This window comes from Acanthopagrus latus, chromosome 20 (assembly GCF_904848185.1).
Source record: "Acanthopagrus latus isolate v.2019 chromosome 20, fAcaLat1.1, whole genome shotgun sequence".
Classification (NCBI taxonomy): Eukaryota; Metazoa; Chordata; class Actinopteri; order Spariformes; family Sparidae; genus Acanthopagrus; species Acanthopagrus latus.
The window spans coordinates 12,089,082-12,102,292 of record NC_051058.1 but is presented as its reverse complement, the minus strand read 5'-3'; the positions used below and the strand labels follow the sequence as shown (position 1 = coordinate 12,102,292).

At 43.9% G+C, this 13,211-nt stretch overlaps 1 protein-coding gene across 2 annotated transcripts in view; it reads left to right on the top strand.

Annotated features, from left to right (window-relative positions):
* The first annotated feature begins 1,689 nt into the window (after positions 1-1,689).
* ngfrb (nerve growth factor receptor b) overlaps positions 1,690-13,211 on the top strand; it is a 30,235-nt gene continuing 18,713 nt past the window's right edge. For both annotated transcript variants that reach the window (XM_037082234.1, XM_037082233.1), the window contains exons 1-2: positions 1,690-2,210; positions 7,300-7,441. In XM_037082234.1, coding sequence (XP_036938129.1) covers positions 2,175-2,210; positions 7,300-7,441 — 178 coding nt within the window. In that variant the 5' untranslated portion in view covers positions 1,690-2,174. The remainder of the gene's footprint in view (positions 2,211-7,299; positions 7,442-13,211) is intronic.

The following is a 13,211-nucleotide window of genomic DNA, read 5'->3' as shown; positions in this document are numbered from 1 at the left end:
CCTCCGTGTACAACAGGATGACATGTTTAGTCATGATCTGACGCGGAACACATCGTGCTGCTCGGTTTAGATCGGGCCAACATTTGGCCTCAGGTGTCATCCAACAGTAGGTTGCCTCTTGTTATGCATAAAGGCAGCTCTGTTATCCTGTGACTCCACTTTACTCCCACAAATACGTTATATTAAAATAGGGTGGGAAAGGAGCAGTTTCATGGTAAAGAAGCACAATGTTGCAGTTTTTTATGTAGTCAATTTAGACCGCAGACTGTGGAGTGGCTGGATGGGAGATTCAGGCAGCAGTTACGTCATCGTACTTTAATAAAGAGCTTGCTTTTCTTGCATGTTCAGTGCTGCAGATATTAAGCAGATGTTATTAATGCTGTGACTAACCATTCTGTTCTAGACTGTCGGTTAATCATTTTGTCTGTAAAATGACAGAAAAACATCCACCCCAGTTTTCAAATTCCAAGGTGATGAGTTTAAATGTCTTGTTTTGTCAGTCTAAAAATCAAAGATATTCAGTTTAACAAGTTGTTATCTCTGGGACTATGTATCCTAGTCTGGCCCAAAGTGAATCCAGAGCTGCTGTCACACCATTTGGTGTATGCGCATGGTTTTCATCTGTTTTCAGTGGAAAAACAACCTGATCAGTGAGCGAAATGCATTGAACTGAAGCAAACTATATATTACTGGATTTAAAATCTTGCTGGCTACACAATGAATCAATCATCTGGAGGCTTGTGTGTAAGTGGCTCAGGAGAGAAGAGAGAGAAGAAAGAGTTTGTCACTTGTCTACATGATCACTCATTGGCAGTTGTAGGCTCAAGGACGGGCATAGATGCCCACATCTGGTTAAATGTGCAGTCAATGGCTGCATCTGCGATCACAGGTTTTTGTCATTTTGTCTGTGTTTTGGACTAAATTTGTTACTGAAATGGACCCAATCGACATTTGGGAATTAGAGAAGAGTTTGATAATACACAGACACTTTATTGGTGAATTGGAAAAACCTTGTACATGCACATGAGGCCGGGGTGCAAGTGACTCAGGAGAAAAGGGAAAGAAGAAAGAGTCACTTGTCTACATGATAACTCATTACATGCTGTGGCCTCTAGGCTGGGCATAGAGGCTCATATCTGGTCAAATGAGCTGCCAATATTATATTATACTATTGCAGTTTTATTTGCTTTTCAGTTAACAAATAAAACTGTTAAAAGCAGGAAATCTCTGCGTTCAAGAGGATGAAAGCAGCATTTTCTGCCATTTTTACCTGAACATTCACTGAAGTATCTTTTCTGTGGATTGGCTAATTGATTAGTCGACTAATCCATGCAGCTCCGGACATGAACCTGTGCGCACCGCAGGTTTCTGGGTTAAAGGTGCATTGCGCAGGAGAGCGTGGATGCGGCTGCCTGTCCTCAGGCGCTGATGAGAAGTAAAACAAGGTCAGCTCAGTGCTTCAGGGAGAGTGACACAACAAGCAATCTGCCGGAATCTCATTCTCAGGAGTTGTTCGAGGGAGAGAAAGCTGAAGGGGAAAATATGACAGTAAGTTGGCACTGGTGCGGAAACCACATCCTAAACGGACGATTTAAGCGAGACTTAATTTTTCAGGTGATAAAAAATGTAAAGGTGGTCGGTTTGTCCGACTCAGCAGGAACATCCCGGAGCACCGAGAGCAGGTCCGTGTGCGTGTGTGTGCGTGTGTGTGCGTAGTGGGCGTGGAGAGAGAGAGAGAGAGAGAGAGAGAGAGAGAGAGAGAGAGAGAGAGAGAGAGAGAGAGATGTCTCTTTCCCTGAAGCTGTTGAGCTGAGCGCGTCTGACACATGAGCCCAGTACAAGAGAAAGCGCACAGAGCCGAACATCCAATGGGTCGATCTCAGCGGGGTTTACTCTCTGACTGGATTCTGTCTGCGGCCACAGCCTCTGGACTGACACACACGCCTTTTTTTTGTTTGTTTGTTTGTTTTCCGTGACTTGGAGAGTTTCAGTTTTGACTAGAAGCGAACGCAGAAGAGGCGCACGGGACGCAGCGATGACAGCCGAGTCGATTTCACCTCGAAGTCACTGAGAGCTCCCGCATCCCGCTTGCCTGCGCCGCATCCGATCCGATCCGATCCGATCCGATCCGGCCCGACCCCTTTGCGGGAAGACACACAACAAGGAGGCACAGGATGAATCCGGCACTCTTGGCGGTGTTACTTGGAGTGGTGAGTGGCCTCTTACGCAATCGAAGCGTGCGCTAAGTTGTTTGTCACCTGCGTAATAGAAAATGCGCGCACAGCCAAATAAAGGTGTGTAGGTAATGAGGTGAGTCGGGAGTTTGTGAGAAACTTTCCACAGACTTCCCTCCTTCAGGACATCAGGGAAACTTAACTCGCTTTCTAACAGCTTATATGTCAGCAGTTTGATCCCTTCTTTGGTGCCACTTGTTCAAATGCACGGAATAAGATGTGTGGCGGAGTTAGAATCCGCGTCCTTGCACCTGACCCCGTCTCTGACAATGTGAGGCAGAGCGGATGTATGCAGCAGCCATTCAGGTTGACACTTTATAGCTCCACTTGCTGGATGTGTAGTTCCACCCATCTCAGTTACATGTGGAGCACAATGTCGCAGTGAGGGCTTTTTCTTTGTTTTTGGATTCCCCCCCCCCCGCCTCGAGGCCTCCGCGGGCAGGAAGGCAGGAAGGAAATCCATTTGACAGGACATGGTCAGTGAGGGTGGCGCTGAGGTCCTGGTTTAGAAACAGACCTGCGATCGCTGAAACATGACAGCTGCTCCCTCTGATGGGTATGCATCCTCCGCTGGCTCAGAGCATGCAATATTGATACAGCCTGAACCGCCACAACCACCATCACCCTCTCCTCCATCCATCTCACACCCTCTTCATCTTCTTCTTCTTCTTCTTTCTCTCTCCTCCACAAGCAGATGATGATCCATAGTTGGTTTTGAGGGCATCAGTAGTTGTTATTTGCCCTCCTCCTGTGTTCCTGTGATCCATGCCTGGATATTCCGGTGTAAGTTTAATCCATGGGCTAACACACCGTGACACCGAGTGAGACCCCCCCAGAGATCAAGTTTACAGACCGCTAGCTTACGTAGTTTTAGCACTCTCAGAAATGACCGCATGATAACAATACACTGCAGTCTATGCCTCCAACAAGAAACCGCCATCAAAAAGCCACAAATAATGCTCAGAATAGCACCAAACTTCAGCAACAGTACAAATAGAGTCGCAACACATTGTTCGAGGCATAAAACCTCCGCTAGCTTAGCCGAATTGCTATTGTAAAGTGAACGGAACTCACCACTCTCCTGCAGCAGCTTCCTGTTATGGGGAAGCCCTGACAAGTCAATTACAGAGTGCAGTAGAGTTCCGCAGCTAAAGGATGAAAATGTATGATTATTACTTCATGGAAATGCAATAAAAGTTCTTATGTGTCTTATTATCGAGAGCGGACAGGGAAAAAAACGGAACTGAGCATTTCTAACTGGACTCGGTAATCGACTCGCAGGGACTTATTATTATTTGTGGCTTTTTGATGGCTGTTTCTTGTTTGAGGCGTATGCTGCAATGTATTGTTATCATTTCTGAGGTTGCTAAAACTACATAAGCTAGCGGTCTGCAAACTTGATCTCTTGGGTGGGGGGGTCTTACTCAGTGTCACGGTGTGTTAGACCATGGATCAAACTTACACCGAAATATCCCTTTAAATTAGGCCCGGCCTATGTGAAGGCGGGCATGGTGGAGCTCTAATGGCTTAACACGCGTAGACAGCCGAGGTCCAGAGGTTAAGTGCCTCCAACTGAAAACTGACTGGAGCATTAGTAAGATTGGTCTGGGCTCTGAAGTCGTGTTTCTGCGAGCGTGCGCGATCAGCTCGCATCTCGCTCCAGCTTCGTGGGGATCGGCTGACACGAGTTGAAGAGTGCAAACCTCAGAGTCCCATCTAAGAACCAATTACAGGAAATGTGAAAATTGAGCCACAACACATCCCCCGCCCCTCCTTTATTCCACAAGCTGTTTTCTCAAACGACATTACCCATTAATTTATCTGTATGCACAGCTCGGCCGTCATTAGCGATGCACTTGCAGAATCTCGGTTTTCAGCCTCTGAGACGCACTCGGTGTTGCGCCCATACCCGGAGCGAGAGAGGGGTCAGAGAATAGAGAGTTCAAGCCAAGCTCTGTAGAAAACGCTCGGAGTCATTTCCAAAGTGTCAGTCAGACATTTTTGGAGCAGGTTTGTTCACATGTGAGGTTGTTGATGCTCGTGTGCAAATGCATGCGTGCCAATGGGTGTGTGCAGAGTCTAAGGGGGGCAGTCCAAGGGAAGGGAACAGCGTGTGTGGTGACAGATTTGATTCATCTCTAATTGGACGCTTGTTGCGTAAGGTGTGTGTGTGTGTGTGTGTGTGTGCGTGAGGTGGAGAGTGTGCTGCGGTGAAGAGAAAGAGTCAGAAGTGTCAGTGACGTTCTGCAGACAGATGGTGAAATGTTCTTTTTTTTTTTTTTTTTAGGAAAAAAAAATAATGTTAGAACCTATTTTGTCCAGATTCAGCGGGAGGATACATTCAGTTTTGTTCAAATTAAAACATAAAAAGCAGCAGAACTAGAGCTACAGATTCAGGGAAGATAAGTTGGTTCACCAGAAAAAAAAATAAAAGTGTTACCTGTTGTTGTGAAACCACTAACTATTTTTAATGAGTTGTTTGGAAATTTCCCAGCCATATTAGTGGCAACAAACCTGGATCTATCTGATGAGTCATAGGGACATTACAAGCCATGTTAGTGGTGACGAAACCCAGTTGTTTGGATCAGACATCGGAACATTTTCTGAACAAAAAACCAGAAAATTCTGACAAGACGTCAGGACAGTTTCAGCTGAAACAATGTAGTCAATGAGATGTCAGGACTATTTCCATATGTATCTGTGTTGACGGAGCCAAAACATAAGCTTTTCCAACCACGATCAAGTGGTTTCTGTGCATAAACCTAACCAGATCGTAAGCACAGCATAAGCAATTTCAAGTTTCAGCATAAAGAAACATAAAGTTTCGACATATCCTTGGTTTGCTGGGGAATACACATCACCAACATTCATTCTGATGATTGGTTTTGAAAGTTTTTTGAATTATCAGCTTGGGGAATTCTTCTGTTTCCCCAAAGTCTTCCTGTTGTAAGAAAGTTTCTGGAAAATGCAGAATGTTTAGAAAACCTCACCAAACATGCTTTCAATATCACATTCTTGAACATGGATTACATGGATGACTGAATACCAGAGACTTAAAGGTGAATGGGCCGTGACACCATCAAGGGGCGAGAGGGGGTGTGTGTGTGTGTGTGTGTGTGTGTGTGTGTGTGTGTGTGTGTGTGTGTGTGTGTGTGTGTCATTACCTGCCAGCTGACTCAGAGGTGCCTGAGGGGACACTCAGTGTTTTTTTAAAGCTCCTCTCTCTTGTCAGCAGCATTCCTCACACACCTGAACCCCAACGATTTATGTCGAGTGTACCTCCTTCACGCTGATGCACCCCTCAGTCGACACGCACACACACGCACACACACACACACACACACACCTGAACTGAGCTAATTGCATCGCGTTTCACTCATTCTAACTCTCTACCATTCAGCAGGCCAACGTGCAAAATATCCAAAGTCAGTAAAGAGAGACTCACATTTTGCTTGATATTTTGCAAGAGGAAGCTGTAACTTAACAAGTGGAAGGCATGGCTTCTGTTTCATGTGTTGGCTTCCTGTTGTTTCGTTCGCTAAGAGAAGATTGTTTTTAGTCATAAACGATGACCCGAGGCAATCGCTCCTCATGTGTCTGGAGAGAATGAATGACAGACCTCTCCTGTGCCCGGTGTCAGAGGGCAGTCGCTGCTTTTATCGGGGTTTGTTTTGGGGGGATCAAGGTGAGCAGGAAGATTTAAAAAAAAAAAAAAAAAAAAAAAAGGCCACTGTGAGAAGGGAAAAAAGATTTAGTGTGATGTGACGGGAAAAGGTCATGCAAATTCACATAAACACAGACTCTGGGAAAAATCCAGGCCCGGGCGTGTGAGCGCAAGTGTGTGCGCACTCACATGCACAAACATCTTCACCTGTCAACACTTAAAGATAAAAGTCTCAGCAAGTTGCTGTTTGAAGGATTCAGATACAACACAACACAGCTGTAGCCGCTCTGAGAGGGTGATTTTGTTTACTTCTATCACAAGTCTGATTCTGAGAATTGTGTTCACAATTGGAAAAAGCACAAAGACACACATTTAGTGTTTGAACTTTGGTGTTTTTTGTAAATATACACTCATTTTGAATTTGATCCCCGCAACACGCAAAGTGAGAAGGACCACAGGACCAAGGGTGTAACTGTGGTTGGTGCTTTTAAAGGGGCACTATGTAGTTTTGGAGAATAAAGTAAAACTCAGAATTGTAATATTTGCGACATCAACGAGGTAACGATACAAACTCAGAAATATTTATCTTTTCTATAACTAAATAAACAAAGTACAACAGTACGAAATTGTGTTTTGTAGTCATTTTTTTAATTAAGATTATTCTCCCTCTTGATTAAAATTAAGAGAGTTTGTTGATTTAGTTTGTTTATGCTAGTCAACGGAGATCTTTCTTTTCTGTTTAGAATTTCTCCCCAAAAACTACACACTGCACCTTTAAAATGCATACACACACACACACACACACACACACACACACATATATATGATGTAGGACTAGAATTAAGGTTTGACGCTCAGTCTCGCAGGGTCAGATGAGAGTTGTGGTCCGGGTCAGCGGTTTCAAAAGTTTTTTACGTGGTGACTCTAATCTGTACAAACTCAGTAGTTCAGCCAAAGAGAGATTTTTTTGGCTCCATTTGTATATTTTTAGATGCTGTTTAACATTTCGCAAGAACATGGGGAATAGAGAGAGAACCCGCAACAATGGATAGTTTCATGTCGTTAAATCCTGCTTTTTCTTTTTTCCCCGTCCCACAGGGATATTGCAGGGTCCTTCTCTGGGAACCATTGGTTTAGTTGTTCCCAAATAAATCAAAGGGGGATGCAATATAATTAAAGGAAAGAGAAATAATTCTGGTTCACAGACTATTTATTTTGTCTCTGTTTCTCTTTTTTTTAAAAAAAAAAGAAAAAAAAGAAAAGAAATTACTGATGTTTGTAGCTTCCTCTGGATAGAATAAAAACAAAGGAAAAAAACACTGTTGCGCAATGCTGGACCGATGTGTTGTTAATGTTATGATTACAGATGGATGTAAGTGTGTCTCTGCTTGTGATTGGCAGGTTGGCGCTCTGGCCAATAAGGAGGACTGCCCGTCGGGACAGTATACGACCAGTGGAGAGTGCTGTCTGCAGTGCCAGCCCGGCGAGGGCGTCGTCAGACGATGCGGAGTTGCGCAGACTGTCTGCGCCCCCTGCCTTGACAGTGAGTAACACAAAAAAAACCAGCTGTATGATGTGCGCGCGCACACACACACAATTAAGAACCGTGCCTACAAGTGCAAAGACCCAATCCTGCAGAAGCACACAGACACATGTATATATTTAAACACTGATGAACGAGCTGTGTAGGTCGCTTGCCCTGACGCGGAGACACACAAACAGACATCGTGTTGTATATACAGTTGTGATGCCTTGACAAGTGGTTCTGATTTAGTGTTTCAACGGCCGCTAAAAACACTGAATCGCTGCCACGGTGACATTCTGTAAGTTATGTCTCTGGAGAAGAAACAAAGTTCAAACAGCTGTTTTAATCATTTGTGGACTTTTTGAGTCAAAGAAAGTATGCAGGGGTCGTAAATCAACGGTAAAGTTCCCGCAAAGTTTGAGTAGGATGTGGAATTGTGTTGCTGGCCTATAAAGCAGTGAATAAATCAGCAGTATGATGGTTCCTGTATCTCTTGGCAAACATCTTGTTTTAGCACGACACTAACAGATTTGTTAAGCTGCTGTTTATTTTGGCCGCTAACATGAGCAGAGTTGACTAATCAAGCCTACAGTCAGCCGTTCTCTTAGGAGACTCTTCGGCTAACATTTGCTAATTAGGCTGCTGTAATGTCATCAGTTCTTCGAGAATTTGGTCACAAACCAAAGAACTGGATTAATGTTAATTTTAGCCAATAATGGCCTTAGGGCTCTCACAGTATTACATTTTCACTGCACGATGGTGGCCAAAAGAAGTCATGATAATGACTTGCAATATCTTTCTAAAGTTGATCAATCAAATCCATCTTGAACTTTGTTTACTGTGTGTTGTCTTTTTGTGCAGGGAGGTGGAGAGAGTCTGCAACAACTGTGAAATAAATAATTGTACAAAAAGAACAATTACCATCAACTACTACTAGGGACTAGTGAAAAGACAACCAGATGAACAAAAGAAGCTCATGACCAAATCCATCCATCTTTGCTGGACTGTTCAACTTATATTATCATCTGTGTATTGTTAACAAGATATAAGTATTTTATTACATTATTATATTTGTTTTTGCATCTCCCTTACAGTGATGCATGACGTAAAGGCAGGAATCACTGAAGTCATTCACTGACGATAAATGCTCATACCAGTCCATCCCGAAGAGATTTAATACTGGATAATTATCATTTTTAATCTGCTGGTGCTGCCCGATTAAGTCAGAGGATTACTATCAAGTCATCAGGGCCGGTCCTCAGGGGGCCGCGAGACATCAGTGCCAAATTTAATGCCAATCGATGTCATATTTGTCTCGATGTGTCAGCTTGGACCAAAGCGGTGGACTGACTGACAATCAAAATAGACCTTTCAAGAAAACCTGCGGGTACTTAAGTGCATCTGGAGCAGTTTAAAGCAGCATTATCATCATTATGAAACATCTGTTGATAAGAATAAACAAACACTTTGTAGATTGTGCCCTAAATGTGAAAACCTTGGAAGGATTCAGCTGCATGTCAGGGGGTAAACTAGATGCCAGACTGAACTGTCTTCCAGCATTACTGCCCTCCTCGTGGCCCTTACCATGTAGGGAGAGGAGCCGTGTGTTGACTGGAAGACTTTATGAGGACAGTGATGTTAAGAAGAGGCAAGAGTGGGAGGTCAGCTCCAAATGTTGCTGCCGAAAGAAAAACAGCAGCAGAAGAGTTGTTATGTCACCGTGATTAAGATGGTAAGCGGTGTAGATTTTGATTTGGCGACCGAAGGGCTCAAAAGGAGAGATAAGGTCGCCTGAGGGAGGCAGATTTTGTCTGAGCATTGAGGACAACACATTTAACATGTTTGTGTTTTTTTGTAACTCTGTTGTGTGAGGTCAAAGGTCAGGTTGAGCCTGCAGAGGCCAGGGTTGGTCCACGGCCAGTTTCGATGCTGTTCCCAGAGTTTTCCTTGGATAAATTCCCTGCGTTATCCTGCATCCAGGCTAGGAAGCAGTTGTAAAAACCTCTCTGGGTCAGTGAGGGACGGCAAGCCAAGGAGCCCCACTGTCAGAAAATAATTCAGCCTGAAGGTCATGAGAGAAGTCAGACAGAATGTGGACATGGAGAGAATGATTTACGTTTTGTGGGGTTTCTTGGATTTGATGAGTGTCTTGATAAAAAAAGATGTTGGCTCGTGTAAAAACATTATGCCTGTGATGAATTATCTCCTGTTCAATGTGGAGCAAAACCCCTTATTTTAAAAAATGATTTGAAGTTAATGACACCAGCTGTCTCTGAGGTTTTGCTCGCTTTCTGTTGCACAAGAGTGATAATTTTCGGTCTTGTGTACTTGAGCTGCTCAGACATGAATAAACGTGGAGCAGCGTGGGGCGGCTCACCACGGCTGTCATGAGGCCAGACAGGCTCTTCTGTACTGACTCATGGAAAAAGAGAAAATGCAAAGCACATAGCTCCCCATCAGATAACATTGCAACGAGGTTCTAAGAATACATTTATTGATTCGATCGCTAATGCACGTTGATCGAGCTGGACACATTTTAACAGCAACTTGTTTTGAAGTACCAGCCATCAGTGCAACATAGTCTCCTACCTGTTGACCATGAGCTAAACCCCACACTGTAACAGACGTCGTCCGACAGTAGCTTAACAACCGCAACAAGGTATGGCAGGTCAGTGAAGCGCTGAACTGCAGTAAAGAGTTTGAATGGCGGTTTCTTTATCTGTCCTCTTCAAGGACAAAAAATTCATCAGCAGAAGTGAAAGGAATTGAGCGAAAAAAAGAGTTAAATGTTCGTCTGTTTGGCTAGCTAGCTCACTACCAAGAGAAAAAACCCAGAGTTACTTCTACGTCACTGGTGCTGCGTCCGAGAGCAAGCCAACGTTAGCATCTTTGTCCTGCTGGGGTAGTGAACAGTTCATCTTTACTCATAATAGTGTCACGTTTTCCAAACACATGTGGTTAACATTTAGCGCCATCCTCAGTCCAGCTTGTCCAAGCTAAGCGGCTTGGCTAAACAAGGTTGTCTTAAGGTGTAAAATTTCTTTTTTCCTTGTCCTTGTTAGGCTATTACACTTACTAGGTGTACACTGCAGAGCAAAAACAACGTTTTGTCTTTATCTCCATGTCTTCTCAGTGGACATTAGCCTGTGGTGAGGACTTTACTTTTTGCTAGGAGCAGCTTTGGTCTCACTCTTTTAGCATACAGCATAATCATGTAGACCTATGTAGCAAATTGGTGCAAATTAAATACACTTTTACGCTAGCTTTGATAAAAATTATCTACAAGAATTTGTATGAAAATAAATAAGACACTATAATAGAAATATAAAAGGTTAGCTAGAGACAGTTTTGATTCAACTGAGCTAGCCACTAGCTAGCGGCAGTTAAAATCGTCTGGCAGTCTTCACTCCAGTCAACAAAATCAGCGTCTTGAAGAAATGAGTATGACAGCGACATGCGTAGGCCAGCACTAGGCCTGATTAATCAAACTGGGAATTTTAATTCTTGGGAAAGGATTTATTACCAAAAGAGTCATTTTCATGACCTGTATTTCTTTGCAGTTTTGGCCTACATCATTTTTTTCCCGGTAATGTTCACAGAAACTTGTGTGACGGAAACCATTAATTTCACCTCTGACAATCTTTCCTCCTAATTTTTCTTTCGACATCGACTCCCACCCACCGTATCTTTGCATGTGTTGTTTTGGGCATGTCGCCCACAGTTAAATGCATATAATGTGCACAAGCATCCATTTCTGAGAAAGAGACTGTGGTTTCCAACGAGCATTCAGGCTTGATTTAGTCCAGATAGTTCACAAGGGCCTCGCTGATGTGCTGAAGAGGGCGACCAGCTGAAACGCATGGAGGAGTTTGGATGAATGAACAGATGAGCGGAGATGAAACAGAGCGAGTACAGCTGTACTGCTGGAGTGGAGACAACTTATCAGCCAGCAGCTAGTGGTTCATAGGCACACACACACATGCGCACACACACGTACAAACATGTCCAGGAAAACACATTTTTTAACCACACACACACACACAGAAGCAGACACAAAAGATCCCACACATGCACCCAACACACACAAATCACTGTGAGCGGACAAAGTCAGGAGTCCTTTTATGGGTGTTCGAAAACAAAGCGAAGGATTGAATGTTAGGCTGGAGGTGAAAGCTCTGTTATGATATGATATGCTGAGCCAGGAAAAGACCGTCTGAATCCCCCCACCCCCCTCCACCACCACCCGCCCCCCATCCATGCTGCAGGCTAGCGTTATTAATGTATTGACTTGCATTATTGATGCATGGCATTATGATAATGGCTCTGAGAGCACTCGTGGGGGTGGAGGGGTGAGGGTAGTCTGAGTGTGTGTCTGTTGGGGGGGGGAGTGTAACAGTGTATGACTGGACACTAACAGGCCCTCATACGAGGGACGGACGGTGGATCGTCCACTTCCTAAAGAAACAATTAAACAAAAAATGTGAATTTGACACCACCAGTTTAGGACAGAATTCATCTCAGATGTCACAGTCTCTGCCTTCCTGTCGTCCCTCCATTTGTCTCAGTGTCTATCTCTCCCCATCTCTGTTTTAATCTCAGCATCATCGGAGCGTTCGCCGCGGTTGGTGGGCCGGTGACGCGGGCCCAAAACTTGATATGCTGTGAGACAAGGAGCTGTAAAAGAGGTCTTCTGCCACACACAGTGTAGTTTAGTGTAGTGAGAGCTGAATTAGATATTAATCTGTTGCAACTTTGCAAACACTCTCTGGTGCCAGCGTTTGAAATGTGTAGGTTTTTTTTGTTTTTTTTTGTCTTCTGTGATGTCGAACAAGTTTTACACACATTAGGGGCCAAACAAAACGAAATTGAAAACATTTATTTGGGGCTTTGGAAGATTTTGATGGACATGGTTCATTACTTTTTACAGACAAAACAGTTAACTGAGAAAATAATCAGTACATAGAGGGGCGATGACAGTACGAGTAGAAATAATAAATGCACAGCACTAGACTGAGGCGGGATCTGCAGAGGTTTGGAGCGCACATTTGTAGTAAGGGCCTTTAATATTTGGATGTAAAGCAAGTCTTCAGAGTACTGGTGGGCTCGGGGGCTGGGTAGGGCCCTCCTGGATGCCCCCTATGATAGATAAAACATGATAAAGTGCCCTCATGGGAGCCCTTCTAATGTACAAACTGTGTTGGAGTGCCCTGTCCATCCATCCATCCATCCATCATCTGTACACATTATATGTACGCCGCTTAATCCTCTGCAGGGTCGCGGGGGGGCTGGAGCCTATCCCAGCTGACTTAGGGCGAAGGCAGGGGACACCCTGGACAGGTCGCCAGTCTATCGCAGGAGTGCCCTGTCTTCGCTGTAAATGTATCATGACTTTTCTGTGTTTGTATTCTTTTTGAATCTGCTGACGAAATAGAAAACAGAACAGAAATTCACTATTTCTCGAGATCAGACCGCTTGTTTTATCGGAACCAACAGTTCACAAATAAAGAGATCGAGTTTATTATCTCATTGGACAAAGAAATCAGCAATCCATTTATGCTCATCTGACAAATCGACTAACCTTCTTAACTCTACTTCACATAACATCGACTCAAATTAAATAAAAAGTGTCTTATAGAATATTATTGTCAACAGTTTGGATGTACTCTATGATAGTCACCCACCTCCCTATCTCCTCTCTAACTCTCTCTCTTTCTCTCTCTCGTACACACACACACACACACACACACACACACACACACACACACACACACACACACACACACACACA